Source organism: Hyaena hyaena, unplaced genomic scaffold (genome assembly GCF_003009895.1).
Source record: "Hyaena hyaena isolate Hyena2069 unplaced genomic scaffold, ASM300989v1 scaffold_292, whole genome shotgun sequence".
Classification (NCBI taxonomy): domain Eukaryota; kingdom Metazoa; phylum Chordata; class Mammalia; order Carnivora; family Hyaenidae; genus Hyaena; species Hyaena hyaena.
The window spans coordinates 1,199,344-1,217,075 of record NW_024080924.1 but is presented as its reverse complement, the minus strand read 5'-3'; the positions used below and the strand labels follow the sequence as shown (position 1 = coordinate 1,217,075).

The 17,732-nt window shown below is 40.1% G+C and overlaps 1 protein-coding gene across 2 annotated transcripts in view; it reads right to left on the bottom strand.

Annotated features, from left to right (window-relative positions):
- Positions 1-4,865: 4,865 nt before the first annotated feature.
- The window catches only part of FMN1 (formin 1), a 394,055-nt gene continuing 381,188 nt past the window's right edge, over positions 4,866-17,732 (bottom strand). For both annotated transcript variants that reach the window (XM_039247265.1, XM_039247266.1), the window contains 2 exons: positions 16,151-16,235; positions 4,866-13,727 (listed from right to left, as the gene is read on the bottom strand). In XM_039247265.1, the coding sequence (XP_039103196.1) occupies positions 13,683-13,727; positions 16,151-16,235 (130 nt within the window). In that variant the 3' untranslated portion in view covers positions 4,866-13,682. The remainder of the gene's footprint in view (positions 13,728-16,150; positions 16,236-17,732) is intronic.

The window sequence follows — 17,732 nt, the reverse complement described above, 5'->3', positions numbered from 1 at the left end:
ATTACATGATATGTTAACAATATATGTTAAGCATAAATAAATAAAACTTTTGTCCTTAAAAAAATAAAAATGCAATTTTTTGTATAAAAAATAAAAATAGATATTTTATAAAAAAATAAAACAATAAGTAAAATAAAATGTGTATTTCAGAAGACCATCTTTCTCTAAGTTACAAGTCTTAGGTGGGATTCCAGTGACAAGAGGGGCTCATATTAGAAAGGGCCTCCTTGGAGAGTTTTGAGGTGGCCACTTGGAAAGACTAGTGGGATCAGTGTTCTCTTGCCTGTCACACAAAACCAGAACAGAGTAGAAGCTAAAGAACATATGTGTCCTCATTTTCTAGGTTAGCACCCTTTCTTCACTTCTTAGCCTCATATACTTCTTCTGTGGAACAAATCCCCCTAAATGAGAAACTGAGGACTGATGGAGGTGGGGGGGGGAAGGGAGGTGATGGGCATGGAGGAGGGCACTTGTGGGGATGAGCACTGGGTGTTACATGGAAAGCAACTTGACAATAAACTATTTAAAAAAAAAAAGATGGCCAAACCATTCTGTTCTCAGAATCTAGGATGGAAATCTTAGAAGATTCTCAAAGTATTGGACAATTTGCTAATTCTTGATGTCTTCTAGAACTTGAAGTATGAGGGAGGACATTCTCTTTCTTGAAAGAATTTTCTCTTCTATTACTGGTTCTGGCCAGCATGAGAAAATTGAGAACAACGCTCTATTCATTTGTGGTTCTTTCACTAACAATAAAATACTCTCCCAACAGAAGGATTTAATTTTAGCAGCAAATAACTTCAAAATTGCTCTAAATGTGGTCCAAATGGGTCTCAATTTGGCCTCAAATCAAGCAATGGGCATACCACAATATTCGTAGAAAATATTCGTAGAAAGCTCTGGGAAATTCTAGCATCACACGATCCAGTTTTGCTTAAACATTCTTTCTGTTGATAGGACATTGTTTTACTTGTCAGATATATTTCCAGATTAATTCATTACAAGGTTACTTCAGGATAACTACTCACAGGTAGATTAGGTGGCTGCTTCTCTTAGTATTCTTCTCACTGTATTCCTCATGTGGTTCTCACAAACTGGTATTCATTTTTTGTTTGGTGTTATACTCCACTTCATCTTGTCTACAGAAAGAAGAAAATTCTGGAAGGTGTATATTAGCTGTTCCTTGAAGGACACACACATACACACACAGCTCCATTCTTCTATTTTCTTTCACTTTTACAGTAGTTGGTGGCTTCAATACTCTCTTGGGCTAGATATTTGAAAAAAAACCTAAAGTTTGAAAAGGCAGTACAGTGTGAAAAAGAAGCATCTTGTTAGAAGGACAATGTTTTTGCCATATCTCAAAAACAAGACTATTAGACCACCAACGTGTTAAGGCCTTATCATCTTTGCCTATCTTTCCCCATTTTTCCTAAATCAGTTAGTTCTATTTCTGTGATCTTAGAGATAAGACACTGGCTGAAAGCATTTCTTTGGAGTATCTGAATTTTAGTTTCTCCACTTATGAACTGCATGGGAAAGTTACAATTTCTCTAAACAGTTTTCTTATCTGCAAAATGGGGATAGTAGTAATTTTTACCTCATATTAATTATCATTATGAGGGTTAAGCAGAATAATATAAAATGCTTAATGTAGCACCTGGCATATAGGAATTTTATTTTTACCATGGTAAAATATAAAGTTTACCATTTTAACCACTTTTAAGTGTACAGTTCTGTACATTAGTCACATTGTTGTACAGCCTTCACAATGTTCATCTCCAGAATGTTTCTATTGTCTTAAACTAAAACTCCATACCCATGGAACGACTCCATTCTCTCTTCCCTCTAGCTCCTGGCAACCATCATTCTACTTTCTAGCTCTATGAATTTGCCTTCCATATTTATTTCATATAAGCAGAATCAAACAATATGCGTCCTTTTGTGACTGTGTTGTTTCACTGAGCATCATCTCTTCAAGGTCATACAGGCTGTAGCATGTGTCAGAACTTCCTTCCTGTTTAAGGCTGAGTAATATTCCATTGTATTAATACCTACACAGTACTGTAATAGTAAAAGTCTTATTCTAGCCACCAAGAAAGTATGATTTCATTTACTTACTGACCAAGACACAGCTTCAGGGGGAATCAACATCTCTTCTAGTCATATGATAAGAAATCCAGGCTTCTAATTGCGGAGTAAAATTCTAGGGTCAACTTTGAGTTCTTTTCTCCACCAGTGTTTATAAAGTCTCGGGACATAACTCATTTTCTTCAAGGTAAAGAACGTACATATCCAGAGGAAGAAGACAACAATTTCTGTGCTCAGATATGCAGGTGGAGGGAAGATTTGGGGAAAAGAAGTAGGGGAAGTTTTGAAAAAGAAATCTGATATTTAATTTCAGAACAAAATAAGAATTAAGAGAAGGAGGAAGAAGACCAGATAGAAAGAACAGGGCAAGCTACTTGGACAAGTTATCCAAAGATGGTTGTGCCAATATACGTCCCATTTCACATGCTCTTCTCACAACATGGTGTTCACATTCCTGCATCAAGAGGTGGGGTCTAAAATAAAAGAGGTGCAGTGTGTTTCCCCACCTCCTCCACCGGGGCAGAACTTTGTAAATGCCTCAACCAGTAGACTGTGATGAAGGTGACAGGATTAGACTTCTGAGCCGTGGTCAAAAAAAGCGTTATGTTTTGCCTTGGATCATTCAAGCAGCTCTGTAGAGAGACACTGAGTCTCTTAGCACCAGCCTGCCGGCCAAGTGAGTCAGCCATGTTGGAAGTGCATGTTCCCCACTCAAGCCATCCAATTTTCAGATGACTGAGGACCCAACAGATGTACTACTACAGCCTTATGGGACTCCAGAGTGAGAGCCACCCAGGTGAGCTCTTTCTAAACTAACAAAAACCATGAAAAATAGGAAGTGGGGGGCATTTTTAATGCATCAATTGATAAATAATATAGTTACATTCTCTTACCATTCATTATTACACAATGATGGGCATGAAGCAGATCTACTGTGAGAAGAGGTAAAGACATTCAACGTGATGTAGGCATCCATTGCAGGCAGGACCAGTGCAGTCCAACTGTCAAGTCTTTTATTTCCATGAATATATCACAGACTGGTAGAAGTGGGTAGCTAGAGTCTGAGTGGAATATTCAGCTTCAGGAACTTATGGCCTGTTAGTTGGACCATCAGCATTTAAAGAACTTATGGAATAGGCAAAAAAATATATGTATACTTAAAAATTCTATAGGCAGCACTCAGCAGCAGAGAGTAATCTTGATTAAACCAGAGAGGAGATCTTTCCAAGGTGGACTCATGATTTTCCTAGGTTCCTTGATACTCAGGCCTCCACCCCCTGCTAGGGGTTCTAATTCTTTACTAATGGTTTCTACAAATCCTTAGGAGCATTTGGACCACTTCTTCAAACAATAGTTCTAGAGCATTTCTCTATAATGGTGTACAGGTATTCCCCGATTTCTGAAAGTTCCTGTTACACCCCTTTGCTTTTCACGAAAGACCTACGTCAGCATCTGTTTTTGCTAACCAGAAGAAATCCGAAGAAGATTCTTACTTTTAGAAAAAAAAAGGCAAGAAGCAAAAACGGCATTTAGCATTAGTTTCGCAGTAAGCCTTGTAGAGGTAGCATGCACCCAAGCAGCAAGAGGGTCCCCGCCAAGCTCCTTCCCAGGAACTACACTCAGCATCTCAGCATCAAGACATTACAGCTTTGAGCTGTGTCTCTGAGCATGTGTACTTTATCTTGATTTATTTTGTGCATCTTTTAGCAAGATGTGTCCTGAGGTATCAGAAAAGTCCAAGAGAGGTTATTTTTGGGTCTGGGAATGCTCAACAAACTTTCCATATAAATTAATGGTAATTGCTTCTTTGTGTTATGCTATTTTGGCCTATCAAAAGTTCCATAAGAACACTCTACCATAGCAGCAGGAGGAGACCTGTATTTTGAAGAAAACAGTTTAACAAAATGACAGAATTAAGCAGTGGGAATGGTTTCGGCCTTGGAGTCAAGAGATCTGGATTCTCACCTTAATGTGGTCACTAACACTAAATGTGACTTTCAGCAGATCCCTTGAACTTCAGTTTTTACTCTGTGAAATAGAGATTTCATCCAATGTCTGAAGATTTTTGCAGCTTTCTGACTCTATAATTTAGATTTCCTAGTGATGAAATGTCTCCCCAGATAATAACTATGTCTGTTCATTAACTGTATCTGTATAGATTGGGAAATATTTCAGCAAACTTCTAGAACTTAAGGGTGTGTGGCATTTAGGAACACCAAATAAACCAATCAACTAAGAAGATACAATCACACTTTTATCTAAATGGAAGAGAGCTCTGCTGCAAGTTTTAGTTTCTCCTTTATAAACACTTGCATGTGTTACATCATTGCTTAAAAAAAATTCATACCTTGTGCTTAGTTCTAGAACACAATATAGTTATATTTCTGTTCTGCTTCCCTAGTAGACCATTTACCAGCCCACAACCTGAAGTCACCAATACTTGTGGTTCTTCCCGTATGCTCCCACCAGGGGCAATTTACCTTCAGGAAGTACTGCTTTTGGGTCAGCCTAGCTGAGCCAATGCCTGGCTGGGTTTGTCTGTTTGGTGTTCGCCTCGAATGCCTAGCCAGATTGCCCACTGTTGGTGGGGTAGACGGAGAAGAAAGAAGGAAACATGATGGACTTACCAAGACCCAGCTCTTGCAGCTCGGTAATAACACTGCACCTGAGCAGCAATGAGCGTTAGAGAGGACTGGCATTCACCACATGGGAGTACTGTTGGGAGATTGTCCTGAAAGGTCTCCTGAAAATAAATCCGCACAACACACCTGACAGACATGAAACCAAGATTTATTAAAATATCGTCATCATATTTACATTTGGAAGCCACGAATGCAGGTCTCTGCAAATTCTGAAAAATAGAGTTCTATCTCTTAAACTAACAGAGGTATCAACAGATTAGGATAAATATAATCTATCACAGAGATAGAATTCATTGAATAGACAATCTACATTTTCTAACCAATATATATTATGTACAAAAATACACTTGATGTGATGACCAAATCGTATCAAGGAGGAAAATATATATAGAGAGACACACACATATATTTTCACTATGTACAAATCAACATTGGTTCCTTCATCCTTTCTTTTTAAAAATAAATACTTCATTTGGTTGCAAATGACATTTACAAATCCAACTAATGAGCATTTCTCAGGTTTGAGAAAATTAAATATGCAAACAAATTAGAAATACATATTTTTAAAAGTTTAAAGGGAAAAAAATACCTGAATTGAATTAGCTTATTACATTAAAAAATTCCAAGAGCATGTAATGTAAGGTTTCATGTCTTTAAAGTGCCTTCTCATTTCTCAAATTGTCTTCGTTATTGTTTAAAATCCTTTAAGATGATATCTATAGATTGATCTAATATTTAATTAAACAGAAAAGCCAAGATGTTTCCAGGTCAAAAGACTGACTACTTAGGACATGCTTATACTTTCCTTTTAAGCACTTTCAAGAGTGTAACAGTTACTGTTGATCTGAAAATACCACAAATTGTCAACATCCTGATCCAGATTCGTGTAGATGTTTGGATCATGAGTGGTAGTAAGAATGGGGTGGCAATAAAAAACCTATGATTCAAACTGTTTGCACAGAATGAAATCAATTTGTCCAGCAGCACAGAAACGTTACTTCAGATTCAAAAATTTAGTCTTATACATCATAGATGGTGACCTGAGTGGATTTATAAATTATCAAAGAACGGTCCCTAATTAGACAGTTTTAAAGTACAATCTGAGAAATTGAAAAGGACTAGGACCCTCCCCTCCACCTTCTTAAAATAAAGTCGAATAAAACGAAGGAGAAATGTATTTTCCATCTCTTTTATGGATTTTTCCCTCTTTGCCTAAGTGATGAGGTGATGCTGACATTAACAAGAGGCAGCCACAGCGCTGTGTCTCACTTGGTGACAGCAGAGCACCGTGTCCAAAGGGCTGGGGAACGGCACTGGGTTTGAGGGGAGGAAGGGCTAAAAAAGGCTGGGTCCTGGAGAAACTGAAAAGGTAAAGGCAGGGAAAAGAGCCATGGGGTTTGGAGGAAGGGGGAGTGCGGAGCACAAGTACTGAGGTGAGGAAAGTCAAACGAAGCTAGGTGCCAAAATGACATTTGGGCAGGCGTGGAGAAAACAGGAAGACCTGTGCCCAACTAGCCTCATTGGAATGACTCTGAAATATAATGGAGCCATCTCAGCAAGCACAGGCCAGTTTCACTACGGTACCCACTTTTCTAACACGCTGTCCGGCACTGATCAGTATAAGATGCTGATCACTCCCATTTGCCTAATACAGATTCCTGGAGCTTCCCCTGAAAGGCCACCCAGGACACAAGCATGGCAAAAATCACCAGCCCCCTCACAGAGCATTCTATGGCGAAAACATCACCCCCTGGCCCTGTTCAAATTTTCCTTCTGCTGGTCTCCTACACTTCTCCCACATCCCTTCGCTTGCAATCTCCCAAGGCCGTAGGAGACACGTAACTGCACGCATCAAATGCGTTTTAGGAAGCAGTGTCTGGGGTCTAGGGTGTCACTAAGAAAATTAAGCCCTAAAGGACTTGAAATAACCTACATTTGTTAGGCCTGATTCCTATTAGGAAGCTGACTGATTTCACTTAGGTTCTGGGCATGCAGCTCGGGGCTCATTTTCCAGGCCAAATCACGATCCCCTAAATCAAAGTCCAGGGCACACTGCTTCCCACGCTAGTCTAAATGAAAACTCAATGAGAGGAAAAAAATCTATGATGAATCAGTGACATGTTTTCTGTCAAAAATTATACAATTTCTAAATTTTAAGTTTCTGCCTTTTTAGGAGTATCTTAGACCACTTCTTTAAAGGGAAGTTCTTTTTTCTTATTAATGCTTATATCCGTTGAAGATGATATCTTTTGCTAACAGTAGGGTAGTATTTTTTGTGCCTTGGGAAACTGAAGAATTACAGAATTGTAAAATTAATGATTTCGTACGACCTATCCTTTCGGTGCTGGACCCCAAAATCCCATGTGTGTCACTCTGGACAGACAGGAGAACTGCACCACTTTCCCTCTCATTCACATTCCAAAGGAAATGGATGCCTTTGGAGGATTATGCAGAGTGCAGTCTTAGTAGAGCTGAACTCATCTTCTTTATGCCTTGGTGGTCATATATGAAAAAGTAAGATTACGGCTAGAGACAGGTTGCCAGAAGAAAGGGAAAGAACAACAAGCTATTTATAGGTCACTCAAACCCATCTAAAATGTAAAGATTTTGAATTTCCTTCCAGTCTCTTATTGGGAAGAGTAGTACAATTTTTGTACACTCTATACCTATTTTTATGCATTGCAAAGAAACCTGGAATTCATAATGCATCCTAAGAGTTCCCAGAGAGTTGTTTATTCCTGAACACATTTATTGTCCATGCTATGGGGAGGTAGAGAGCAATTTCCCTGTATATTCAGATGTCTATGGGATGAGCCTTTCATTTTGGAGAGCTGACCCCGATGAATAAACAAAAACACACTTGTTTCATGAGACAAGGATAGAAGTAAGCTCCAGAAGAGAGCAATGAAGGAAAGTAAGTACAATTTTGCCAAAGCTGTAGACAAAGCATGGTGAATGCATGCCTAAGAATGAGTGCATGCTAAGCATAAGATAACGTGTCGGTGGCTCTCATTACATATGGGGAGATATATTCATTCTCTCGCAAGACATCCTTATAGTTTCAAAGGCAGAATGCCCCTTGGTGTCTACACAGGTAGAATTTAGGGAAGTGCTCTGCCTATGAAATAGCTTAAATATAGTAGAAGCTTGTTTACTCCATGGAGAAGAATGCCAAATTCTTTGGAGGTGAATTTCTGCTGGAAATTATGGGCTCATTTGTATTTTGCTAGCCCAATGCTATCAAATTTCACACAAAGCATAAAAAAAACTAGCTCACAGAAGTATTTGGATTAGCTTTTAGAAAAAGAGGCAGATGGGTGTTTCTTAGCACATTTGAGAGAAGATTAAAAAAAACAGAAAATTTTATGAGCATAGATGGAATGCAGAAGGATAAATTAATGGCTTTAGCTACAACTTCCCTAATTAAAAAAAAAATGAGATTAATTCAGTCTCTCCAGATCATAGAATGGAGACAAAACTTACGAACAAGTACTTCATAGATGTAATATGCAATGAAGTTTGGAGTTCATCTGAGCTCTTGACTGAAGTAAACCATGAGAGAAGAGGATGACAAGGAAAAGGTTTTTTGTGTTATTGGTGATCACCAGGCTGGTTGAGAGACGGACTGGGGTAGAGGGGCAATTAACCTGATAAAGTCTACTTGAGGACAAGTGGCCTGCTGGATGAGGCTTGATTTGCTTCCTTAATGTCTCTGTTGGTAGAACTGCACGGGGGCTTTAAGAGACAGAGTTAGCTAGCTGCCATTTTAATATCTTCAGGTTTCCAATCAAGTTCTCAACTACACACATTTCCCAAATGCGAGGCTTGTATCACAGTGTTGATTAAGAGTCTTGGCACAAATAAGACTACTGAACTGGCTTCATGCTTGCATGTTAAATGCTCTTGAATTCACTACTTCCCAGCAAAGAGTCAATTTGGGAGGGTTTGGTCGATTGCCTACTCCTTGGGAGGGAAAATAAAGAATTGTGAAACTAACACTCAGTGCATCTAACAAGGTGTCAACAACCAACGGGTGTGCAACAATGCCACAAAATGGGCCTCTCGGTCACACACGGCTGTGAGGAACAGAGCCTACTTATGCCTGGATTCAATTGCTGATGGGGTTATAAATATTGTTATGCAAGTCTGCAGCAGCCAGCTATGCAGAGGCCAGTTTCTGAAGGTGCTTTTCTTTAAGTGTCTTTTGAACCAACAATAGAGAAGGTTCCAAGGACTGGATTTCTCTATAGCTAGAAAATGGAAATATACCCAACAAGTTACTAGCATTTTTGAAAAGTTAAACATGATTCATACTTTTCAAATATTGAATACTATCAGTTTGGCCACACAGACTTGTTTCTCTTGTGTTGCAGATTTCTTCATGATGACAAAGTAGCTGACATGAATGAAAGTTCATTTCTTTATTCAGTTTGCTTTCTTCAGCTGAATTGTTCCTAAAGGTATGGTATCTAATATATGAAATGTGGTTCTGACAGGCTTCCAGATGTTCCATACATTTATCAACAGCTTTAAAGAGAACCCAGACTAAGGGTGTTATAATGGTCTGGCCACTTCTCCCACTAGATCACACCACTTCTCCTTGTATTTGTCTTTTAAAAAAGTAAACTATTCAGGGCAGTCCTCCACTCTTTCAAATCCACACTCTAAAAATTGCCTGGTTGAGGTGAGTCTCAAGCAGGCCACAGACAGCTCTTTCTTTGTCCCCACTCATCAGCTCTCACAACTGCTCTAATTTTTTGTGCTCAGGAATTCCACAACACCGGATTTTACAGCATGTCCATTTTGTGTGTGTGTGTTTTAGAGACTAATAAACTAATTTGTGGATTACCAAATCTGCTGATGCTTTTTTCCCCCTTCCAGCTTTCGCTCATTTTTGTATTGTTTTCTGATTACAACAGGCAGAATCAAAGAAAATTATGCACAAATTTAAACTACTTTATAAAATATTTGATATTTGGATCAGATTTTTTTTTTGCGAAAAATGCTATATATTTTGGACTTCTTTCCTCTACTCGACACAGAAAGCCCGATGTTGGTTTTATCTTTGGGGGAGGGGATAGTACTACAAAATAAGCTAATTTAATATGTTGGGGAATGAAGAGTTCCCCCTGTTAACATTACAGTCTGGTTACTGGGAAAGAGCCTGCAGGCCTACATTGCTAATTCCCCTTGATACTTGGACTAGATGTTGTCTGCTATACTGCTGCATGCAATGCTGTGTGCAGTGATCTGTGTCCATGATGTCAGGCAAAGGATAAGCAAAAATGGAGGTGAGAAAACATAATATTCATGAAAGCAAGAATTAAAATTAAAATTAAAAAGAATAAAAATTTAATTCCCATTGCACACAGTATAATCTCTGGAGAGATATACAATCCCAGGCAAATCTTTACCAAAAATAACATGTCTCTTCTGCTATGTCCAATCATGGTCCTTGCAAGAACCATAGCCATGATTTCCATATCTTGTGGAAGGTTTCCAATACCACCACAGAGTTTTATTCCTTCCTTCAGTTTTTCCAGTTTCTCCACCAGCAGCATATAAGCTTCTCATTTAGGAAATGCCTTTCCTTATGGTTCTTAGGAAAAAAAAGAGGTGCCTAAGGAGGGGCTCAGTACTTGTGCTTATTAGGGGGTAGGAGGGGGTCCAAGACTAGCACCCAATCTGGCAATTTGTTCCTCACCCATGTTGCCAATTTGTTTTGGCTAGCACATCTTTCCACCACTGGGTTTCCTTATTCTACTTCCCAGATTTCAGAAATACTTTTTTCACTATTTCTAGGTATTTGTAGTGGGCATTTGAAGAGATATCATAGGTGTCAACTCAAGGATTCCAAAAGCAGCAGGTCCATCATCATCATAATCATCTGTTTCTGCTTGGCTACACTTTTCCCTTTCCATGCTCTCCCCACCCCCACCTAATCATTAAGCTGCCTCTTGTGTTAAAAGCCATAGAGCACACCCCCTTCTAACCTGATCTTTGACACCTCACAGGCTTGATGCCTTTTACCTAACATGTTTATATCATGCTTTAGTGTAATATAGGATATACCTGTGTGCTGGATGAGGACTCCAGGTTACTCATGCAAGAAACCAAGCTGCTATCCAACCAATTATGCTCTGAGATGTAATAACTCTTGGCTAGGAAGAGACGATGTTGCTTACAAGTCAAAGTTTTTCAGAATCTGACTCCTAAAGTTGGGTATGAGTATCTGTTTAAACATAGGGTAGCAACACCGGCCACTCGCCCTCTAGTCTGGGGAAGGCTCTGCTTAGAAAAGCCAACTTCCACCCTGCATGCCTAAAATGCTCAAGCTGCCTAAGCGGTGCACTAACCACTTTCTCTCCATGAAAAGTTGCATTTCAAATCATCTCAGTTGCATTTTAGGGGGCTTATTTCAAGAGGCTCCAGGTTGTTTTAGATGTTTAGGCCCACTTTGAACAAGCTCTTGAAAACCTCTATTGAGTATCGACTTATGTTAGAAACAAAGGCTGTGCCAACACCACAGTACCCTTGTGAACTTGGGAGGTGGCATCTAGATACAAAATGCAGGACTGAAAATGGATGAGAATATTGGAGATTGTGTCCTACTGTCTTAATGTAATAACTTACTGTAGTTGAGTAGTGTGACGAAACCATCAGATTTCCCCAACAGAGCAGGCCAAGTATAATCTTTAGAAACAGGTAATTTACTGCCAATTTTGAGTCTGTCCATGTGGATTGAATCCAACTTGGGCTGCATTTGTCTAACTATCACATTAAATATCTCCACTCAATCTTCTTCAGCACTGGTTCCTCGAGAGCATGTTCTTACAGGGTTGTGTGGCCATAGCGACAGTCCTGTTTACTGTCAGCAATTTTCTGGTGAACATTCTCCTTAGAGACCTGAAGTGGACCACAGTGACTCCACTGTGCTGCTCTCAGTCATCCACTCTGTGGGGACCCACGAGGATCTAGACACTTGTTGATCTCACAGAACTCAAAGCTGATCCCCAAGGCATGGACAAAACAGGCATTTTTCTATTGCACGATAATAATACTAGAAGGAATGTCACAGAGCACAAGATGACTGTAAGTGGAATTTTTGATGAATTCCTTAGGTTTTCTTCCTAGTTAAGTGAAAAGTGAACAGAAACAAAATAAGAAAGCAGCATGAAAAGCTTCTTGCTCACAAGCAACTTTTTTTAGTAATGTAAGTTCTTTACCAGCTTTTTTTGTTTTGCTGGTCTCATCTCTCATTTTGAATTGGAAAAACAAAAATAAGCCAAAAACCCCAATTGTGCTCCGACAGTCCTTTCTTTTGAACTATTAGAGAAGGTGGTTAGCACTGGCGCAAATATGGCTTCTGTGATTTGGTCTGATCCTGACTGCATTATATTACGATACAGTGCTGATTTACTTAGCTGACTGTATTAGGGGGTCCCTGAGGGGGCTGCTGATTGGCAGGCATTCCTGGGTGGACACTCAGGCACCTGGCAAGTGGAGAGGTTCTGGGAAGAGGCTGGAGTAAGGGGCATGGCCATACCTGGCAGCCCGATCAGGAAGGGTTTTAAGGTTCTCAGCCACCTCTAGACCGTCCTCCACCAACTGAAAGAGAAGGCTTGGATCTCTCTTCCTTCAAGGCCCAAAATGGATAGTCTTTGAGGCTATTCTCAACTCTCCTCCAGTCCTTTCTCTTCTCCTCTCACATGATAGATTCAAAGAGAGGTGGTGTAAGGGAAAAAGTGTCAGGGGAGAGATCCAAGGTCACTTCCCTTGTGACTCAAGGGGTAGTGGTCTTATGGGCTCCCAGGATCGGAAAGAGCTGCCTGTGCGTGATAGTCCACTCAAAGCTTAATATAATGTAATTATCTTCTTTTCATTTTGATGCAAAGAACCTTTTTTTATGCTCTTAATTTTTTCGACATCAAAGACTCTTGCTACAGCCTAGGTCACATGCCTGTTGGTTGAGGTCATGATGAAAGGCTGAAAGTAGCATTTGCTCTCCTGTCTGGCAACTGCCTCCTGAAGTTATTTGGGGGGGTGGGGGGCAACCACACGCACAAGGTCTCAGAACACGATGCAGAGCTCAGCTGCATCACCGTGGCCTTACCCACAGTTTGAAAACGTGAAATCTGCTGTTACTGGATCACGTGCCCAAGTAGGTACTTTGACCTCCAAGCCTGTACTGGCTTGGTTATCACTGTTTTTTTTTTCTGGAAGTTAGAGTGCAGAATTTCTGCTGGGCAAGGAAACCACAGTGAACTTCTATAAAATCAAAAGAATGGGACTTGCTTAATAGCTGATGTCAACTCTGTGTATCATAATTTCTTCTCCACTCATGTATAATTCCATTTTCTATCATTTCCATTATATGAACAACAATAACCACCAAATAACCATTTCTCTCATCTGGAAAATACATAATTTTGGACCTCTTAAATATGGTTTTGGAAGGTTCCACATTTTTGGTAAGAAAGATGCTGCAGGATCTTGCTGGAACAGGATGAAAATTAAGATCAATTGTCAAACCAGCAGTATGTAAAGATCAAGGCTTAAGTTCTCTCAAGGCAATTGTCATAAAAGATTTCTTTCTTCTTCTGTCACAAGTGTATGTGTATCAAGCTTCAGTTAGAATCGCCGCTTTTAAAAATATTTGGAAAATCTTGGCATTTCTTCTGGTCCTGCAAAGGAGTGACTCTGGACCTCTACAAGAAATGATAATCAATAGTCCTGCAATGCTCCTGTAAACAGTTTCTCATTGTTCCTGTGGCTTAACAAGGGACTTCCTTAAGAAGGCACGGGGTGCTCACTGCAATGACTTCAGAAGGAGATGTGCAAAACAAACATTTGGTGACGTATCTTTCAAGAACTTCTTGCAGCACTGGTGTTGCAAAGGACCATGATGGAAAATATATCGCGCTGCCATCATTTTCACATATCTCTGTATCAGTTGGTGGTCACACTGGCTTCTTTCTGACGCAGTCTTTCTTTCTGTTTTTTGAGGGGAGGGGGAAATGAGTTTATCATTCCTTTTTCTAAATTTTCATCTTTCTCAGAATTTGATAAATTTCTCAAAGTCTTGGTCTGGAATGATGAATAGTGTACTCCATGCCCAAGAAATGAGAGTAATTCTATCGCTCTTTCCTGAAACCCTCAGTCACCTGCTCCTCCCACGCTACTACCATTACTTTCCAAAAATAAACAATGAATAACCAGTTAATCAATCGATTATATCCATCTAAAATACTGACCTTCACCATACTAGGCTGTGCCACTCTCTTGACAAAGGTCCTAACATCTCAGTGTTACTCAAAGACTCCTCCTACTCCAATGCTCAGTCTACTGATGGAATTAGGGAATGCCTGAGAAACAATTTCTGAAGAGGCTAGATATGAAAACATTACCACTCCTAAGTTGAAGCCATCTGCATATGGTCAACTTGGCAATACTAAACAAAGGCTATGCGGAAGGGAAGACGAGCAGATTTAATCCATGCAGCATGGAAGTAGCTCCTATTTGCCATGGACGGTCTTCTCTGCTTATGCAGAGCTTCTTTCCCAGGGACATACTTCTAAGGAGGAAGGACATCAAAGTGTGCTGGAGGGACAGAAGTATGAACAAGAAACTACAAAATGGAACATGGGCCCTCACTATTTCTAGGACTTCAGAATAGTAAAATATTAAGCATAGTGAGAATGGGTGTGTCTGCTCTTCAAGTGTGTAAATAAAAGGCTACAATATGAAATGGCAGAGGCATACTCTTTTGCACAGAGAGGCCCCTTGGGAGCAGATCCTCATCTGCTTGTGATCTATGAGATGCAACACACTGAGTTACTAGACTGGCCTACACGTAAACTTATGCTGGTGGTTTCGAAACACCCATCCTGAATTTGGATCCCAGCTCTGACTTGTGAAATTGAATCAGGGATCAGTTTGCAAGCTCTTGCCTAGTTTCCGCCCAAATCAACAACAACAAAAGAAGCAACCCTAACAAGCTGAAAATCACAATTGGGAACTAGCTCATGGTGGAGGTCACCTATTAAAAAAATTTCCACAGTAAACACACTGACAGAGATGAATCCATTCTGTGCCTCTAGAAATAAGGTTTGGCTGTAAAAGTTAAGACAGAGGCCCAAATAAGAGGGAAAGGCTGACCAAGGAGGAAGATAAAAATCAGGGTTGAGCCCATTGCCACTGAAAATCGTACAAGTGCTTGTAACAAATATATCATCAAATGAACATTGAAGATGTGTCCATTCAGGGAGGAGCTAGGTGCTCAAACTGAGGCTTTCCCTGATCAAGCCCGGTGAACCTGACTTCCCCACTTCTCACTCAACATTCACTGAGCTGCTGGTGGGGTTGTTATGAGAGACACCATAATCAATCAACAGAAAAAAAAAAATCTCACTTTAATAACTTAAACTTCACTTAGACGGCCCAAAAATTTAAAGTAGCTGGCAAATAGTATTTGTAACTGAAAAGGATAAAAATAAGTAGCCGTGGGACACTAGGGCACAGAGAAGGAAGGGTCTGAAAACCAAACTGAGGAGAATGTTCTCGAGGAGAGAACACTCATTGCTGTTGTTGCCAAACAACACTGGCAACACATTACACTGCTGCCAAGATTCGTAATGACAAGAAAAACAGCTAACGTTTTTAAGCTCTTATTATAGATCAGGCACTTTATACATCTCTCAGTTTCTTCAAAATAACCCTAATGCAAAGGCAGTATTATTTCTCTCTTTTTACCAAAAAGAGAGGAGCAAAGTGATTTCACTTAGGTTTTACAATTAGTAAGTGGCTAACCTGGGATTTGAACCCCCAGCACCTTGGTCTCTATCCATCTAGCTGTTTTGACTACTGTCTCTAACGTATAGGTGGAGCTTCACTGTGAACCTTCCCGAATGGGACTGTGGAGGACAATTTCCCCCTGCAGACCAGACTCCAAGTTTCGATGCCAAGGAGAGACGTCAGACTCCGAGACTCTGGGCCAGGTTTGTCTTATCCATCTGTGAAGTGATGCTAGGTAGCCTGTATCTTTCTGCAGCTCGGTTTTCCCAGTTTTCTAAAGAGCATAATCTCTACCCCTTTCTTAAATGCTTAAACGTTTTGGGAGAAAGGTGCTTTGAGATAAGGGGGGTGCTGGCAATGGGGTATGCAAGGGTGTGAAATGGCAAGTGACTAAATTTGCTCCATCAGAAAACCATCTCTGTTGAGTTCTCTGGGAGAATACAGGAAACTGTTTTGCTCCCCTATATTCTTTGTTACCTGTGCTAATCTGGGATGGGGCCTGAGAATCTGGATACTGTTCATTCCTCTGAGTTTTGTCCTTTATGTTCAGACACACTCCTAGATACACCTCAGTTATAATGAAATATCATTATATGATTTTTATGCTGAAAAATACATCTCACCAGACTAGCTGTGGGATTGATTTTCTTGGTCTCCACTTTCTTCTCTGACGTCAACTTGCTGACAGACTCCTGAGCCATTTTCAATCTGAAATCAAAACAGGGAGGGGGGTGGGGGTAGGAGGTGAAGTGAGGAAGAGGAGAAAGAAAAAAAAGAAGAAGAGGCCAGGTTAGACAGGAATCCAAATGCTTTTGAATTTTAATCAACTGGGAGTCTGGAAATACAAGGAATGATTTCTTGGCGCTTTTCATTAATAAATTCAAACACTAATTAGGTGTGAAGGCACATTTTCCTACGTTGTCACAACTGACTTTCTTTCACTGGCTGAGAGGATCTCATAGATGACTTCAGAAAGTCTGTTTCCGTGGCCAATGCAGGAGCTTCTTCTGATCTGGGGAATACTAGATGCACACACTTTACTCTGAGTAAACACTTCCAGGCTCTTTGGCTTGTAATCCAGTCAGCAGATAACAGAAAGACAATTTTGAAAAACTCAAGTTTTGAGGAAACATATGAAAGCTACAAATATTGAAATATACCAGTTCATGTCAAGAAAGCAAAAAGACAGCACACAAGATGGAATAAGATATTTGTGAATCATATATATGATAAGGGACTTATATTCAGAATATATATATATGGAGAACTCCAATAACTCCAATAAAAAGGCAAACTGCCCATGAAAAACTAGGCCAAAGATGACATACGAAGGGCTACTAAGCCTATGAAAAGATGCTCAGTATCATCAGTCATCAGGGCAATGCTAAGCAAAACCATGAGACAGCGTTACATATCCCCTAGGATGGTGAGAATGAAAAAGAAAGGAGCAAATGTCAGAAGTACAGATGTGGGGAAACTGGAGCCCTCAAACATTGCTGAAGGGACTGCAAAATGGTATAGTCGCTTTGTCAGTTTCTCAAAATGTTAAGCATGGTTACCAAAGGACCAAGCCATCCTATGGTTAGGTATATAAATACATATGCATACCCAAGAAAAGGAACGTATATGTTCATACAAAAATTTTCACATAAATGTTCATAGCAACATTATTCATAATGGCCAGGAGAAGAAGCAAAGAAACAGATAAACAAAACGCAGCATGTCCGCGCAGTGGAGTACTGCTGGGCCATGTAGAAGAGAGCAGTGCTGACATGCCACAGCTGGACGAACCTCAATGCTCCACACATCACATGATGCCACTTATATGAAATGTCCAGGATAGGCAGATCTACAGAGAGAGAAAGTAGATGATCAAGTAGGGGTTGGCGTGGGGGACAGTGGGATGACTGCTAACAGGTAAAGGGGTTTCTCCTAGAATCAGGTCGTTGTGATGGTTGCACCTACTGGTGAAGATACTAAAAACTACTGAACTGTACACTTTAAAGAGTGGACTTCATTGTATATGAATTACATCATCAAATTTGCACATTCAACAGTCAGACAATATCAACTCTTATTGAGGATGTGGGGGAAATGGGAACCTCTGAACAGTACATTTAGGGAGGAGTGTAGAATGGGAGCGTATTGGGCTTTGGCAATACCAGGGAAAACTGAGAACATGCGCTCTCTGTGAGCCATCAATTC